Source organism: Populus nigra, chromosome 4, assembly GCF_951802175.1.
Source record: "Populus nigra chromosome 4, ddPopNigr1.1, whole genome shotgun sequence".
Lineage (NCBI taxonomy): Eukaryota > Viridiplantae > Streptophyta > Magnoliopsida > Malpighiales > Salicaceae > Populus > Populus nigra.
Genome location: NC_084855.1, coordinates 8,578,817 through 8,597,879, shown reverse-complemented (window position 1 = coordinate 8,597,879; position 19,063 = coordinate 8,578,817). Strand labels below are relative to the sequence as shown.

General features: G+C 30.2%; 1 protein-coding gene across 2 annotated transcripts; it reads right to left on the bottom strand.

Annotated features, from left to right (window-relative positions):
• Positions 1-11,843: 11,843 nt before the first annotated feature.
• LOC133691388 (branched-chain-amino-acid aminotransferase 2, chloroplastic) lies at positions 11,844-16,338 on the bottom strand. 2 transcript variants are annotated; one of them, XM_062111873.1, is made up of 10 exons: positions 16,104-16,338; positions 15,595-15,668; positions 15,286-15,457; positions 14,926-15,102; positions 14,003-14,134; positions 13,827-13,925; positions 13,558-13,674; positions 13,366-13,461; positions 12,293-12,405; positions 11,844-12,138 (listed from the first exon to the last, which is right to left on the bottom strand). In XM_062111873.1, the coding sequence occupies exons 1-10, from the start codon at positions 16,173-16,175 to the stop codon at positions 12,027-12,029; spliced, it is 1,164 nt and encodes a 387-aa protein (XP_061967857.1). In that variant the 5' UTR covers positions 16,176-16,338; the 3' UTR covers positions 11,844-12,026. The 2 variants fall into 2 exon arrangements, with proteins under 2 accessions (XP_061967857.1, XP_061967860.1); XM_062111876.1 differs by having other exon boundaries at positions 15,286-15,497; positions 16,104-16,149.
• Between the last annotated feature and the right edge of the window lie 2,725 nt (positions 16,339-19,063).

The following is a 19,063-nucleotide window of genomic DNA, read 5'->3' as shown; positions in this document are numbered from 1 at the left end:
TCTCTTAATTAATTCATGTTGCGTGTTCGATTATGTTGTTAAATTGAAATTAAATAGGCACGATTTTAGGATATATTAAAAATATTGACTTCTTAATTACTATTCTTTTCTCTCATTTATTAATTTTGCATTGAATTCAGCGTTAACTTGAGACAATCTGATTTCTTATCATTTATTTTATATCATTGGATTCAAGATTAACTTGAGACAATTTAATTTCTTAATGTAATAGTGATTTTTGCAAGCCAATACATAGGAAAAAGATTTCTTTCTTGTTTAATATATTTTTATAAATGACATTTTTTTCATTTCATCTATATAATGTAAGCAAGCAAACACCAATCCAACGAAAATAAAAGATAAATACACCATAATTCATAATAACCAATTTAATTTGCACTAATAATCATATATATAGCTCAATAATACTCTTATAAAGTGAAAAACATGAAGTCTCAAGCTGGAGTACCACGATAGAATCTGTGTGCCCTTTCTGAAATAAACTTGTCTCTAGGCACTCTGAATTACAGAGGACTGTTATTTCCCAATCACAGATTGCATTGTATTCCAAAACAAATTACTACTCCAGTATTAATTAATCGTCCTTTGGGGGCCCTAATGGGCGTGGAGTTTAGGGTGAAGGTGCAGCGTATTTGGTGGAGATCAAGAGAGCTAGGCCAAGTGTCACAGCTCAGCGTCGACGTTTTACACTTTTACTGTACCTCGTTGCTTACCTTCTACTTAGTGCATGACAGTTATGGTGTTTTTGCACTTGTTGCGGGCTTGCAGCCAAAAACTAAAACGTCAAACCCTTTCTTATTAGATTTAATTTTATTGCTGTCTCTAATAATTGAATTTAACACCGTCCGTGCTTGGTGAAGTAGATGCAAAATTCATCCTTTATGTTTTTTCTATTTTAAAAAAAAATACACTACTTTTATCTATTGAAATTTGAATAAAAGGATCCAGATGAACAGTTTGGCTTCCAAATTTCACCATTGAAAGAATGCCCCGAGACTCAATTCGCCACATCATATAAATAATATTTTTAAGGATATAAATAACATTTATAGATTGAGAAATATTTTAATTTTTTGTACATAACAATTATCTTTCCTTTACTAGTATTAAGTTTATACCAAATATGTCTACAAGTTTTGCACTTGATTAACTTTGCATCTTCACCATAAGATAACATGCAAAAATTTAAACACATATCAATTTTTTATATCCTAAACCAAGAGGTTTCATCATGAATTTTGTTGTATAAAAGTTCTCTTTCAAACTATTACCTTCAGGTAAAATGTTTTTTGCTCATTCGATGATACTATAATAAATGGTCTCACTCAACACATAATCTGACTTGATAACAAACACTCATGAAATGACCGATAGTTTACTGTGATTTGTATACTTATTCCATAATGGTTCAATGAAATCTTTTAAAAGTTCAAAAAACTTAGTTGCATCTATATTTTATTTTTCATCGATAAGTGAACCTTTACCTAAATAACCATGATTTATTCTCATTGCATCTATCATAATATTCTTGAAATCTCACCTAACAGCTTAAAATTTTAGGTTGAATTGGTTCTTTGACACATCATAATACTCTTATAATAGCATCCATCACAATACTCATATAATGATTTCTATTATCATTTACAACTTCATTTATGTTGTTAGAACTACATGAAGAGCGAACAATCCTTTCTAACATGGTCTCGTAAGGAACATAGAGTTCTCCATGTGCAAATCAACACAAGCATTTCTTTACGAACTTTTTTTTAGAAGATGCATCATCACAACTATTGGAATCCAATTTTGACCCTTTATTTTTATATATTTAAAATCCAAAAATGTGTCATTTTGGTAAATTTAGTCAATTTTAATCATTTTGTTATTTTAGTCATTTTTATTATTTTTTATGGTTATAAATAAGCATAAAAATACAAAAAAAAATACACATAGTTGGGGTTGAAATTAGACCAATAATTGAGTATCACAAGCAAAATTTGAGTTTGGAAATCTTTGACCATAATTGAGATTGAGTTGAAGAAAAGAGCTTAAATTGGTTTAATTTGGCTGAAATTAAAAAAAAATAGAAGTTCAAGGATTAGTTTGATATAAATATTTAAGTCTAAAAATCAATTAAAAGCTTAATTGAAAAAAAAATTAAAAGTAAAATTGGCTTAAAAATGAAGAATTGAATAATCAAGGATAAGTACGAGAGCAATGGAGAAATCAAATGATATATTTTAATTCGTTCAAGGGTGAAATTAAAGAAACAAATAAAAGAAAAGGGTGAAAATCGACTGAAAATAAAGAAATTGAAAGTCGAGGAACTAAACTAGAAGGATGTGTCTGAATTAGATTGGTGTACTTGAAGAAGATCTAAAAACAATGTGTTCCGCCTGGAAAAGGGAAGAACATGGATGGAGATTTGAAGGAATCAATGTCATTTTGCTTAAGGAAATGCAGAAACTCTAGAAAATATACGGGGAACTGTTCTGCCCCTGTTTAACCCCGATTCTAAGCCTCTAATTGATTCTCCCAGGTGGTAAACAACATATACTAATGATCTCTATCACGTGGTCTTTCATCTTGGGATAATAAACCATATTTTTTCCATGATCCTCATCCTATAAATCAAGCAAAGAGAGCTATTTGCAATCCAGGTTCATCTACTCTTAAAAGGCGGGAAATCATGAAAGATTGGCGGCCATTATGGAGGAAGATTAGAGATGAAACCCTATCCTATAAAAGGCCACTTTAGACACACAATAAGAGAGGGGGGTTCAAAAAAGATTGGAAAAGAGGGAGAGAATTGTGAGAAAGTTTAGTGACAAAGAGAAGGTAGAAGTGATATTTGTTCATGGCAATAAACTGAAGGTCGAGAGATTTCTGAGAAAAAGAATCATAACAATTCGTGTTTAAGAAAATGCACAGTAGGCTTTCAACTTCAGGTACAGTACTAAAATTCCATTCAGAATCTGAATAAAAACCTATAGTGCAACTATCATGAATGTCTTTGGTTGTTGTCTTGGCTTCAATCTATCTATGCAACTCATAACTTCTCTATGATTAGGAATAACAGTTTTTCCATTTTATTTTCTGTTTCAATTTCTTTAAGAGAACTGTCATTTGTTGATTGAAATCCTAGGAATAAGTTTACGATATTCTCATTCCTAATTTCAAATCTGCCCAGCATTAGTCATTTTGTTTCCACTCCTTCGCGTGTTTTTTTTTTTTTTTTTTTTTAACATATATTCTGATCATTACTCGTGTTAGTATGCCTTGTTATTTCACAATCATTGAGCCCAGGGACGGATCCAGCATGTGGGCACTTGCCCACACTGCTCAAAAAAAAAATCCCATTTTCCTCTCATTTGGTAATTGGTATCTCGTTGGATAATGATATAGTCATGTAGAATTTTAAGATGGATAAAGATGTCTGGAGTTGATTCAATTTTGTATGATATTCTAATAATTCCTTATTTATTTTATCTAAATAAATAAGGGATTGTTTATTTAGATTAATCTTGATTCCCAAAAGTTAATTTAACATGTGAATAAACATGAGATTAAAGGGTTATTTGGTTGAGAATATATATGTTAACGGTTGTTTTTTTATTAGAAAATATATTAAAATAATATTTTTTATTTTTAAAAAATTATTTTTTATATTAATATATTAAAAGGATTCAAAAATTAATTTTAAACAAAATAAATTTAATTTTTTTAAAAAAAAAACATGATTTCAAACTAGTTTTAAAATGAAGTATAAATAGTTTTCGGGTAGTGACATACATATTTCCCTCTTTTTTATTCCTTGGTACAGTTGCATCGGTACAGTCAAATCTTAATACAATCATCTTACGAGCTCTATATTCTATTTTCTCTCAAACTTTATGCTTTACTTTTTATAACAATTTACTTTCGCTGCTCTGTCTCTGTCTTTACAACACAATTGATCATTGCATTATTTAATGCTTGTTTACAGTTTCTTTTAGGTTTTGATTCTTCTTTGTTGGATTTAGATTTTCTCTGTTTGTAAAGCCTCACAATTTATTATATTTTTCTATTTGAAGCCTTTAATTTTTTTAAAAATACATATATTATCAGCCCACTCACAAAGTCAAATCCTGGTACTTCTAACTTGTCAAAAAATGTTTGTGTTGTGTGCATGCACCAAGCATTCCAAAAAAGTGGACACAGAACAAGTAAATATATGCAATATGGAAAGGACAAATACAATTAATCAACGCGTGCAGTCAGTTTTACTAGGTCTCAACGAACATCAATCTCTCCAGATTTCTTAATTGTTTGTGATTTTCAAGTGGATGGACCTACATGTTTGAAAAAAAACCATCTCTTTTGACAATCTAGATCCTCCAAGCAACTTTCTTCTCCAGCTTCTATTATCTTATCTGCTCTTTGACATGGAAAAAGCATTACCTATAATCTAAATGTTTAGTGTTTTTACTGTGCATTCCTTTATTATTTACCTTCATATATTTTACCGACTGTGGAAATTTTTATATTTTTTCAATTTGATCTTCCAACTTTATTTTAGAAAGATTTAGTCCTAATTAAAAAGCAATTGATTTTAAATTTTTATTAAAAGGTGAGATTAGAAGAGGAGGAACTGAAATGAAAAACATAATAAACATGAGTGGCGTGCTATAAGTTATGAAAAAGATGCATTTTTATCCTCCAACTTAACCAATCATGCAAATTATACAAGTTTGATCCCTCAATATTTTTCCAATTTTATTTTGGTATAAAAGTATATTTTTGTTTTTTTTTTTGTTCCTGATTGAGAGAGGAGAGAGAGAGAGAGAGAGAGAGATTGTCAGATTTTGGTGATAGAGAGAGAAACATGTCGTTGGTATCGATTTAGGTCACCAAAATAAACGATATTTGTGTCAAATTGTTTCATTTGATGAGAGGAGTTCATATAAGGTGTTTTTCTTCCTTAAACGTCTGCGAAAAAACAAATCTAGGCTCGGGGTTGAGTTCGGTTTTTCGGGTGGTTTTTTGAGGTCATGGATAAGCTTCTCATAGTTTCTAATTAGGTGTTTTTGGTAAAAAAAAAACTGGTTTTTAGGTCAAAAAACCTTAAGCCTAACTTTTCGACCACCACAGTGGCTAGAATTTGAGCAAAACATCATTTGAATTTTTTTTAAAAAAAAAGAAAAGAAACGGACGACATGTCATCCACTCCAGGTGCAATTAAAAAAAGGGGCTAATCAACCACACAGGACTGTCCTGCACGTGGACACTGATGAAATTAGCCAGTCTGGCTGGCCTAACTCTTTTTTTTTACTAAATTTTTTATTCAATTAATGCTTCTCTTTTTTTGTTTTTAAAAAAACTTAATGATATTTACATTAATATCTTCTTTCTCTTTTATTTTATTTAGAGAGCCTTTTAATTTTAAATTATGGTAACTTTTTTGTCATGCGTTTAATTTTTAAAGAGGGTTTTCTGATTCATCTATGGTGTTTTTTTTTATCTTTTGTATAGATGAACTATATATTTGAAAATAAAAAATATTTATTTTTATATAATATTTTTAATATGTGTAGCCTTACATATATTTTTTTTTATTCAATCAATTTAATATGTTTATCTATTTCTACTATTGTTTGATTAAATATAAAAAAATTTTAATAAAAAAAAATTAGCAAACATGATCGGGTAAATATTTTATCTTGTGAGATGAAATATCTTAATTTACATATGTTTCTTGATTTTTTAAATTTTATTTTTAGGTGTCGTTAATTATTTTTGTATTTATTTATTAGCGCATATAATTCTAAGTTTATTTGATTACATGGGTGTATAAACTTTTTGATTTGTTAAATTTTTTTAATTACAACAATGCATTAAAAAAATCTACATATACAATTATTTTATAAAAAATAAAAATATTTTACTTGAGATGGAACGCAAGTCCCATAACTATTATATTTTAAACTTTGTGCACGCTAGGGAAATCACCAACCCCAAAAGTAAATTACCATACACAACTGCATGTGATCATTTTGTTTTTCTTATTAGAGACTAAGATTTAAACTGTAATTCCAATATGCAGTTATATTCTATGGTCATATATGGTCCCATTTTGAGAAGAGTAGTTGACTTGTTCGTTATTTGGGCAGTACTTTTAAATGTCAATTTGAGCCAAATGATACACGAAATCTAGCTTTGACCTATGCTCACAAAATAACAAAGCAAAATATATATATATAAAAAAAACATATACCAAGAAAAAAGTGTAAAAATGCATATGAGTTGTTGGATTATGATATTCGAATGAGACTTGTATTCATCTGTGTTTTTTAAACTTTTTTTTCTTTATTCTCTTAATGTTTAGCATTACTCCTAATAAAATGAGGTGAAAAAAATACAATTTTTTGTTAAATTATATATAAAATAAAATTAAAGGTATTTTTTGTTAAATATAATCAATTGAAATTATGATATAATTGATAATAAATTTACCTAAAGATCTATTCTTTTATTTTTATGATTGTCAATTTTCAGAGATTAAATATGCATTTATTTATATAATCCAATTTTTATTATATTCACATGTTGATCACATCTAAATAATGTTTTATATGATTTTATATTTTTTTAATTGATTCAAATATAACATGCATAATTTTGTAGAAAAAAAAGTCTTTAGGTCAAACAAGTTAAAAATGAAAAAAATCTGAAATTAAATATTGATCAAAGAAAATTTGTTATAATTTATTCCAAAAAATTGGGTAACATATTCATGTTTTAAGAAATTACAAACTGCATAATAATTTAGACAAAAATATCAGATTCGAAGGAATATGAGGGTTTGTAGATATTTGTTAATTATATAAAGTAGTTATGTATAAATTGGAGCGATAAAATCTATTACTGCAGTAGATTCTACTATTATGATTGTTTGATCAGTGTAGTAAACCAGATAATTTAATAATCTACTTTACTCAGAGGATTAGAGGATGGGGGTAATTAAGGTGTAAAAATTGACTATTCGAATAAAGTAATTAATTACTTACCTTAATTACCTTAATTTTTTTTATCTGACCTAAATTAAAATTTGCTCAATTTTACGCAATCCGATTAGATGACCAAGTAATTCAGGTAATTGAAAAAAAAAATTACTTGTTACCAGTTTGTTTAACTAAAATATTTAAAATAAAATATTATCAACTAGCCAAAATTAGGTACAAGTCAAGGTCCATTATAATTTCAAAAAAATTTAAATAAAAAACAAAATATAATTCGGGCAACCAAATTTATTTTTAACCATTACTCAACTCTACCCAAAAAATTTCAAATGATTACCTCAATTATCTATTCTCTAATTTATTTATTTTTTATAAACCTCATGTATTTTGGATTTCTTGTATAGTACTGATCACTCTAATTTTACACAAGTTACCATTAATTAATAATATGATGGGTTATAAATATCATTTCAATCCATTTAAAATGTATATTACACCTTTCAATTCAAAAGGAGAGGGTGTCAATCCAAATAATCATTCGCATGACACAATTTAATTATAAACACCAATAGATGTGATTGTTCGTCCATTAATAAACAGTCTAAGCAAAACCGCCACGTCTTGTAGTGTCGGTATCATCTACTCATGTCTAAAATGCAATGTGTTTGTGTCACGTTTCAATCACTCAATCAGTGCATGGACCAAACCGTGGTCAAGCTTGAGTTGGTTTAGACAACTAATATATAAAAACCCTGTTTGAAACACATATGGATGAACCCACAAATGCAGTCTCATCCGCCTATGTATATGACAATCAACAACTATTCCAAGATTTGTTTTTTTTATTGCCAACAACAACCTAAGTAAATTTTCAAAACACTCCTCATGTGAACAAAAAAGATGTTCGAGCACCTTTTGTTTTATAACTCATGTTTTGTTATATGATATTTTATACTTGTAATGCGATTTAGTTTCATCCTATATGCTTGCAACTGTTATTGAAAGATTATTCATAATGAAGGTTGATATAGCATTAGCAATAAAAAAAAAATTTCAAGCCGATGGTGGTCTTTTTAAACAAAGATCGAGACACATGTGTGTGGCTCTTTTAACTTTGTTATCTCAAATAAATCCAATATTTTATGATATTCTTTGTGCAAATATCACTTACATTTAGGTATTTGTACACATTGTAATTGAACAAATGTAAATTTTGATTGTTGGACTCGGTATTCAATCAAATATGCAATGTGTCACTGTTTAATTGCATTAACCAATTTATTTTTACTAATAAATGTTTGTTCAACCTCCAAATCATACCATTCTGGCATGCTTTTATGACTAAGTGCTCAATTATAAGACATAACAAAACTAGAGGTAGAAGCATCTCCAAATTTAGAAACACAATGAATGATTTCATCATCACCAACATTTAATATCATATTAGGGTCTAACGTATCATCATCTTCATTGTCATTAAGCTCAAGATAGTTAAATCCATGTTGATCATCATGCGTGGTTAATTATATTATTAGTTGATTCCAACATTCCACATAAAATCTCTAATTCAACAACTTATCTAAAATTAAACACAATACATAATTAATTAAAAAAATATTTTATAATTAATTTAACTTATTTTCATGTTCAACTATATTAATTCAATTCTAATTGATAGTATTCTAAACTAATTTATCATTAATTGAACAAACTCTAAAGTCATCATAAACCCTAAATACAACCTAAACAACTATTTCATTTCAACTAAGCCAAACAAATTCATAGCAATATAGTATGTTGACCTTGCTTGTGGGACTAGAAAAAAATCAGGGTTTTGTTGGCAGTGGTGGTGGCAAGGGCCAAAATGATAGATTTTTTTTATAGGAAAACAACCAATGATGCTTAAAGACTAAAATATGTTTGATTTTTTGGTGTTTTAATGGGAGAAAAAAATAGGAGTTTGGTGGGTTTTTTAGAGAGATATGAGTGGGAGTGTTGGTTTGGAGGGAGGGAGGGAGTTGCTTCTAGTTTTTTTGTTATTTGTGTTCGTGACATGTTAAGTTATTATGTTTTAGAAAAATAACATGTTTAAATAACACGTTTCTAAGCATAATAATGCAAAAATACACCATTTTACTAAAAAAAAATTCAAATAATATTTATTCTATAAAAAAAATTAATTTATGGTGCTAATTTTTTTATAAAAAAAAAAATCCTTCATGGAAAGGCAATTACCGCCTTTCTTACGAAGAAAACTAAAAGGCACACTCACCCTATTTATCTAGATGTAGCCTCTTAGCAAGTCATGATTACCGAGAAAGAAAACGAGAGAAAGTGCATATGCATGGTTACGTGCAATGAACAACAGTAGTTTTGACAGTAAAATTGGCTCATAGTGTGATTTTACTACATGTTGCTTTTGTGGGTCAACATACTACACAGCTGTAATGGCTATCTTTTTGTCCCCAATTTTCTTGCCAATTCGGCTCTTCCATTAATTAGCTGTGCATGCACCCAGCGACCTGAAATGAATGGTCCAGACTAGGATTCGCCATGAATATTGACTAAACAACTGGCTCATAAAAATGTAATTATATTAATGGTAGCCCAGCATCGGGGTCCTTCATTTTTCCTGATGGTTGGTGCATGGTTGTTTACTTGTTTGATAGAGAAACTGGGTGTGGCAATTAAGCTTTAATGACCCCTTGACATTGACCGAAAGTGAATCCAATGGAGACGTGCAAGACCTATCAAGCCATGTTAATTAATTAATTAATTAATTTTAGCTTATTGCCGAAAGATGCGACGTTTATTTTTCATATTATTATTGAGTGTTCAAATCTAAAATTAGACGAGACTGTAATAAATTAAAATTATATATGCTTTGTATATATACTAATTCATATGGATGGTTTGTTTTGAATTCGATTTAAAAAAATGAAGATTTGTTTTCATAAAGCACCTTCGGTAAAAAAAAAAATACAGATCGAGCTTCAGTAAAAAGTTGCACATTTTTGCATAGACTCATGCCTGATCATATGCCAACCCCTATAATTAATCAGCAAGACGCGCAAGCACTTCAGGACTTATGCCGTCAGAATGTACAATTTGGTTCGCACATTAATCCATTAGTAGAGGCAACTTACGATAAACAAATATCCATCTCAGAGCTTAGGTTAGATGGTGAAAAGGTTTTTTAAAATTTTTAATTTTAAATGTTATGTTCAATTTCTTAAAAAAGAAAGATTATTTTTTTTAATACATTAAATCGATATGAGAATTGAGTTTTTATTTAAAACCGTTTGGAAAAAAGACTAGTCTTAATTGACATTTAAATCATCAAATAAAATTAAAAACTACAAATAAATATTGTTAATATTTGACTACAAATCTTTGGTAATTAATTCTTGCTTACAAAATAAAAGAAATTCTAAGACCGTGTGAGAGCCCGTGTGTTAAATCTCTTGGGCTTAAGAAATTCGAAGACCTCCGTAATGATAGTAAAGGCCCATAACGGGAGTCAACTCGCCACATCCTTCTTCTAGATCGTCGAATTGAACCTTCCATTTTATTAGAGCTGGGCTATGGCATTACCGTAAAATTTTAAAACCCATAAACTAGACAACTCTAAGCGATGGAATCTCTCTCTCTCTCTCTCTCTCTCTCTCTCTCTAGACACAAAAATCTTTGTTTTCATTTGCCTTGCTCTTATTTTGTATTTCTTTTTTACATTTACTTAGTTTTCTTTTTAGAGTTTTATCAACTCATTTTACATTTACTTAGTTTTCTTTTTAGAGTTTTATCAACTCATACCATACCCGGGTATGACTTGTGTATAATAAAGCTGCTATTTTTTTTATGATATTTACTTGTTTTAATAAGGTTATGTGCTTCTTTCCTAATTTAATTTATGGTAGTTTATCGTTACAACTTTCCATGGTTGGCATATAACAAAAACCTAAATAATGTGGGAAATGTATCTTATATGTATTTTAATTTATTGTGGGTTGTAATAGTGAATTGAAAATTATTTCCTTCAAAAAAATCATCCAACATTGTCTTTCAAGGGTAAAATCGTCTTCTTATTTGATCCTTTTATCATTCTAAAATTGTTTAAGGGCATAATTGTCATTTTTGCTATTTTTGGAGCGATGAAATTAATTTATCACCCTTTAAAAAAAATACATTTAGCTATGTTCTAAGGGTATTTTTGATATTTTACATTTTTTACTATAATATAATGATTTTCTTGCCCTCAAAAATGATATTTCAATAGCTTTGCTGCAAGGCTTGTTTGTTATTTCACTGTGTTTTTTTGTAATAATTATTTGGATATAGGGGTAAAGCGGTATTTTTATAAATAAAAACAAAAAATATCTTAGTGGGTTATCATTTCTAGATTAGTCTCAAATTTACGTCGTGGGGTTTAATATTTCTTAATAAATAGATAAAAACAAAAAACTCAATCTTATTGCATGTTTCTTTACATTTTTATATCTTGATAGTGTGATAACGGTTACTTTTCAAATAACTTTTTGTACCAAAATACATGTCAATGATTTTTTTTTATTTTTTAAAAATTATTTTTGACTTTAACACATCAAAACAATTCAAAACATATAAATCATATTAAATTTTAACAAAAAAAATTAAAAATTTTTAGAGTTTCTTAATCTTAGTAATTTATTAGTTTTTCTACTTGAAAAGCTAAATTATTTTTGCTCTTGAATCCAAATCACGAGTCCTTACTCCGTTTTATACGTGGAGACCCTTGATCTTATCGCCTACAACTGTTCTAGGAATAAAGATTTTATTAACAACAATATGTATCCAGCATAAAAGCAATCGTGTGATTCATTAATCACTAATTTTATTCATATATATGCACACACAATAAAGATATGGAGTACAAGTTGAGGCTCAAGAAGAAGATTCTGTACAATCATATCAGTAATTCTTATTTCAATGCATACACGAAGGCATCGAGTGCACGTTTCTGATGAGTGATCACTAGATCTCAATAGTCCAGCCTTTCTTATCCTCGATGACTCCCGTTTTAATTCCTTCAAGAATCGAGTAAAGCTTCTGAGACACGGACTCTTCTCCGACGTTGTACTCAACTCTGCATTTGCACAGGTTTTTATATGCTAATTGAAGTAATTGATTGGTAACATTATTTAGTTGATGCCACAAAAAAAGAGAGGAATTAACAATTCTTTTTCAATTCTGACAGTAGTTATCAGAGGTATATATGCTCTGTAGAAGTAGTTGTTTACCTCCTATCCTGATATGTAATCGTGCCCACAGGGGCAACACCAACTGCAGTTCCCGTGCAAAAAACTTCATCGGCATCCATCAATTCGTCCAATGGAATTGCACGTTCCTCGACCTGGTTCAATTTCACAATGTATATTTCAGAGCGAGTCCTCAGAGCAATGGACTGAAATCTTACAATCCATGTTCCAGGCTTACAGTATGCAAGGAAAAAAACAAAAAAAAAACAGAGAGAGAGGGGGGCAAATAACAAATTAATCTCCAGACAATTAATCATCTCTGAATAAAGTCTTCCAAATTTTCACATTTGGACCTTTCCAGGTTTCTCAATTATATCCCTTCATTCATATCTCGTTAACGAATCCTGTCGAATTATACGTTTTATGCGATAAAAACAAAGAGGCTTCACTTTGACATTTTTTTCTTGAAGCTTTGTACCAGTTTTAGATATAAGGCTATAGTTGAGAACAGTGCGTACTTTAAGAACCCAATTGATGAAAGTTACTACTTGAGGACTCGATGATATGGGATTGTAATTGGAGGATTTAATAGTCGTTTTCCCAATATTTTATTTGATTTCTAACAAAAAGAAAGCTGAAACAGGTTTTTGCATTTTGTCAAAAATAACTTTTTTATGCGTTCAAAACGCATAGAAATTCTCTAAATATGATATATCAGATTTTTACCGAGTAATCCTCTAAACGCATAGAAGTCCAGGGTTACTTGTGTTTGAAGTTTGTAAGAGGGCAACTCCCTTTAGGAATGTTTTCTAGCTGACTAGTTTTTTTATCCGTTCGGTTTGCAGGGAGCCTTAACGCATAGAAATCCTCTAAATATGATATATCAGATTTTTACCGAGTAATCCTCTAAACGCATAGAAGTCCAGGGTTACTTGTGTTTGAAGTTTGTAAGAGGGCAACTCCCTTTAGGAATGTTTTCTAGCTGACTAGTTTTTTGATCCGTTCGGTTTGCAGGGAGCCTTTTCCCTGTTGTTTTGTTTTTGTGTGCTGTATTGGGCTCTGCCATTTTAGTTTTCTTTGATACATGCAGCCTTCTTTCAAAAAAAAATAAAAACCTGATAGCCATGATCGAGAGCAATTTCAATGATGCTTCTTCGAGTGACCCCTTCAAGAATAGTCCCACTTGTAGCAGGAGTAGAAATTATATTGCCCTGCATAGATTGATAAAAAGATATAGTTCAGGATAAACACACCCAGATTGAAAAAAAAAAAAAAAAGCCACCAATAAGGATGAATTTGAACGGTACCTTCACAAGGAAAATGTTGCAAGAAGAGACTTCTTCCAGATTTTTCTTATTGGCCGAGTCAAGGTACAAAACATCAGAAAACCCTCTGCTTTTTGCTCTGGCCATTGCTTTTAAAACCTAAAGGTAGAAAAAAGAAACCTTAATTATTTCCATAAAAATTGCACAAGTTGCCACGGTATTATAAGACTGCAAACAAATCCAAATTCAAGAGTGACCATTAGTTTTTTATTTATTTATTAATTAATCATTTTAGAGAAGCATTCACTTACTGGTGCATAATTTGTGATGGATTTAACGCCTCCAGCTCCTCCTCGAGTAGCCCGATGAAACTCATCCTCAACATATAGGTTCAAGGGTTTCAAACCCTCCTATATGAAAAACAAGAAGAAGATTTATATAGACACGAAAGTCATCAAGGAATTTCGGCTCAGAAAGGAAACCGCACCTTGAAATAATTACCGACAGGAGAAGCATATATGAGGAATGTGTATTCAGGTGCTGGTGCTAATCCCAGAATAGGACCACTTCCCATTAGCAAAGGCCTGATATACAAAGTCCCTTTCCCTCGAGGTGGAGTCTGTAAAATTTTGCATAGAATTATATAGAAAGATTAAAAGACTATATTTTAGGAAAATATTTTTATTATTATTTTTTATTTTTTATTATAATATTTTTCTAGTTTTTTTTTTATTTGAAGGTAATATTTTTTTTCTACTTTATTTTTTCTTATTCAATATTATTAAGATTTTGCGGTATTTTCTATACAAATAGTTGTAATAGTCTTTTGACAAATGAAAAGTGAAGATATAAATACATAAAATTAAATATTTTGAAAATCTCAATATATTAAGAATATTCACGATAGGATAACTTAGACAAATATATTATGTTTTCAGGATCATAATATGGAAACTCGTATAAAAATATTAGGATCCTAAAGATAACCCACGCATAAAAAAATATATTTTGATAAAAAAATATATTTTTTAATTTAAAACTAAACTTGATGATGTGTTTTTGACTTCTTTTTAATACAGGATACCAATACAAGAGTTTTTTTTAAAGAAAAATAGAATTTAGTTTTTTTTTACGAAACCATGATGGTTTTTTTTTTTCTATTTGAGATGAGTATTTTTCTTAGTTTATTATTTTCAACTTAATATTATTAGAGTTTTAATTTTTTTATACAAATAATCGTCAATTTGTAATTAGATATTTTACAAATTCTTTTTAATCGATTTCATATACAACAAACTTTTATCATCTTTTATTTTCGTTACCGTACCATCACCATCACCATTGTTTTGCTTCCAGAAAACTGGTGAAATTTCATCAACAACATAGCAATGAAAGCGGAAGGACCGTTACCCAGCGCTTGTTAGCGAGAGCAGTTTGTTTGACCGCGTCAGTAAATTGATAAATGGAGGGGCAGGCCATGCACAATCTGTCAGCGCCCATCTTCATCCGCGTGGCATTTTGATCCAGACGAAAGAGAAGCAGGCGCCCATCTTCTGTTCTATATGCTTTTGTGCCTTCATAAAGTCCCTGAATACATTTTCTTACTCCATAAGGCATAAAGTTATTCCATAAGCCTCAAATTATTGGTGCCATGAAGTGGGATTCTAAATCCTGTAGCTTTACGATGTAGCGTACACAATCTGGAATAATTTCAATTCTTTAATTAAAAAAAATTTCAATTATTGAGAAGGGGTTAAAATTGCAGCTTGCCTGCCCGTAATTCAAGACTGCTGCTGAAGGGCTCAGATCAACATTTCCGTATGGAGCAAGCTGTCCTTGCTCAAACTTTCCATCACTGGAACATTTCATTGTGTACATGTAATCAGCTGGTGTGATGCCAAATCCGAGATTATCCCAGTCCACTTTAGCATACTCATCCTCGCTAGATTCACCACCAACGAACAGCAAAAACCCGAAAGCTTCTATTAGAGTCATAGAGTTATAACTGCCATGTCAACTTGAAAGAAAGGCATGAACATGAAGCACATAATTTGAATGCAATATCGTTGTGCTAATTACCTGTATGAATTTGGTCTGCTAACTTGTTGAAGAGCAGATGCTGCTTGTGATGTGTAGCAACTATAAGCTGCAATCTGCAAGGATCCACAAACAGGTAAAATTCTTGCTCAAAGCATCCAAATCAATAGGAAGTCAAATGAGATATCATAAGATAAACGAGAACAAATGATTGACCAAGGCATGACTCTGTTTCTTACACGCATAAGCAAACAAGAAGACAAAGTATATCCTCTGAAACCAATCAAATTGAACATGATTTAATTGTAATTAAAAAGAAGAAGAAGAAGAAGAAGACTAAGTACATCCTCTGAAACCAATCAAAATGAACATGATTTAATTGTAATTAAAAAGAAGAAGAAGATACAAATCCAACGAGGAAATTAATACAGGTTTGTAAGCCATGTAATCCACAAATACTCAAGGGATCATCAGTATATTATGATCAATTTTCCAGTGGCAATTTAATAAGGCTGGTCAAATTAAAAGATAAAAGATTTAAAAAGAGAAACCTCGGATAAAGAGGAAGTGATGGGCCGTAAAGATTGAACCAAACTGCGTAAGCCAGAATTCGTTTGGATCATGCCTGCCGTTCTCTCGGAATTACAGAGATGACTCAGAGTTGGGCAACAAAATAACAGAGGTTTTTTGTAAACAGAAAGCAGGGAGAGGGAGAGGGAGAGGGAGAGGGGGAGGGAGAGAGATATTCAAGTTAATGGAGAGGGATGTCAAGGGCAAGAAAAAGCGAAGAGAAGCGCCAAATTTGTAGAGACAATTTTTCACCACCCAAGTATATTCTATCGGGTAAAAAAAAAACAGAGATGATAAAGATAAGAAGAAACAAGATAGGAAAAAAAAAGATAGAATTACCTTTGGCAATGATTAATAAGATATATTAATAGTGTTTATATCATGATGGTTATAATAAGTAAGATATAATAAAATATAAAAAATAATTTATCTTTATCTTTATTTCTTTAATTAAACACGTTTTGTTTTCATGAGCATGCTCACTATCTTTGTTTTCGGATGACAGCATATTTATACCCAAAATAACCTTTTACTTTTCCCATTTTGTTAATTGGCTCAAAATAGATCCACAAGGGCGAAAAAATATAAAAATCGGATATGGCTAAACCATGTGGATAAATATGCCTTGTCAGACAGCCGTTGCCCATACAGTCTTTTTTTAATGAAAACCTTCGCCCATCTTCAATGCCAACAAAGACTAAAAAAATAAAAAATAAAAGAGTAAAAAAATAAAAAAAATTGGAGATTTGCACAAATTTCTTTTAGTATTCAAAATCTCAAGTCAAACAACTTCATTATTATTATTATCCATAATTTGAAATTTAACTTTCTTAATTTGAAATTTATGTTTATGTAATCGGGGAATTGGTTTAATTTAATTATAGGTTAAGTTTTCTATTTATCTTTATAAATTTAATTGCTTTTGATTTGTTTTCATATAAATTAATGAAAATACCCTCATTTTAGAAACTCAACCCCGTCTAATTTATTAAAAGAAAAATCTGAGTAGTCACATTGTGTAAGGTTGTTTTTTCTCTTTGTTATTTACTAAGAGTAATAAACATGTGGATTTCTTCATCAATCTCCCTGCAGCGACACCTTTCAAGTACCTGCTCTTATTATGTATTACGAGGATAATAGTTCGCTTTAATTCAAAATTGGATTGAAAATTTAGTTGACTTAAAAAATGATCAACAAATATTTCTATATTGCACCGGAAATTAAATACACCTAGCTATTCCATACCTAATAATGCATCCAACTCGTCTCACGAAAAAAAAAATTGTGAAAAGATATCTTTATAGTAGATGATTCTGTATTTTCAACTCAATATTTTTTATATTTTAAAAGAGCCCGAACCCATAATAGAATATTAACTTAATTGAATATGAGTTTTGTGAAATATCAAATCTGATATATTTAAGTCCAGTTATAAACTGAATCAAAATCTATGTGGGTTTGACACCCAACACACTTAGATCCCACCATGAGCTAAGTTCATATCATTATGAGTCTAGTAAAATATAAACCCAGCACACTTTGAATGAGAAAAAGATATTTGTAAAATCTGAGTATGTGGAGAAAAAGATTGGTAGTCGGATAATTGTGCTCGTGAAAGGATGGTGTTCAATAAACTCACCTTTTATTGGCAAACGGGCTCAAAGAAAATCAAATCGAGTTGATGGGTCAATAAAATCTTTGAAAAAGGTGGCGTACCATGCTTCGAAATTTTATTTCAGTGCAAGCAAGCCCCGAGTGAAAAATTGGTGTGCCTTTCCATTGCATGTAAAGGGCCCGTCATGTTCTGCCCAAGTGAAAATGTCGTCTTCGATGCCCACTTCTGTAGTGTTCACTAAAGTGTCCTGAAAGCGATCTTTATCTGAAGCATCCTTCTCTTTTCATTTGATTGACTCGGGCTGCTAAACGATGCCAGTAGGACTCGATTTTTGCTCAATTATTGCCTGCCACTCGTTAAGTGATCTTTATGGTACCGTGGGAGACGAGATTTCGTCCCGTCATTTAACATAAATATCTTGTCTGCCAAAAGACAACTGAAGAACGCTCAATTTTTTTTAAAAAAAAAATGGAGAACAAGTGGCATAAAAACGGATTTTTTTGAAAAAAATAGCTTGGTTTTCTAAAAGTTTTTAAAAAATACAACATTTTCATGTTGAAAAGATATTAAAAAATTACATAGTTTTAACACTTTTACATTTTAAAACATCATTTTTGTACACAATTATCTTTTAGAATAGACATCACGTCCACTATTTGATATAAAAGTTGGTTAGTAAATGTTTTAAAATATCTTTATTTTGTAAATAATTAACCTCAACAAAGTCAACTAGATATTTTATAAAGATTCAATGGCTAAAAAATAAAATTAAAAATTTAATAGCTAGAAAAAAAACAAGAATAAGATAACATAGTATGAGAGAGAGAGAAATGAGATGAAAAAAAAATAAAACAAAAAATAAGTTATTGAGAATGCACTGGAATTTTGTTTTTGACATACCCGATACCATTAAAAAGATTTCGGCGAAACGATTCTAACTACACCACCAAAAAAAGTTGTAATTAATCCTAAATTAACTCTAAGTAAAACCCCTAATAAATTATAATCATATTTGATGGTATTTTAAGGTATGATTAGAATCATTTCATCAAAGTCTTTTTAAAGATATTGAGTGTGTTGCAAATGAAGTTCTTGTTTGTTCCGATGAGTCAATTTTTTTTATCATTAAATCTTAAATATCATTTTTTAATCATTGAATTTTCACAAAATTTTAAGTTTACTTCTCAAACAAGTGTTATTTTTCCCAAGCTTTTATGAAAGTGTCTTAGAATTCTAAAATACCCCATAAAAACAAGTGCAATTAGTGGCCTTTTATCCTGATATGTGATACTGCCGACAGGTTCAACGACTACAGCAGTTCCAGTG

Excerpts from the sequence above, each read along its gene's own strand:
- LOC133691388 (XM_062111873.1), bottom strand. The coding sequence starts at position 16,175 with ATGATCCAAACGAATTCTGGCTTACGCAGTTTGGTTCAATCTTTACGG. Across the intron at positions 15,669-16,103 it reads TCACTTCCTCTTTATCCGAG|ATTGCAGCTTATAGTTGCTA; the intron begins GTTTCTCTTTTT and ends GGATCCTTGCAG. Across the intron at positions 12,406-13,365 it reads CTCTCGATCATGGCTATCAG|GTCGAGGAACGTGCAATTCC; the intron begins GTTTTTATTTTT and ends AAATTGAACCAG.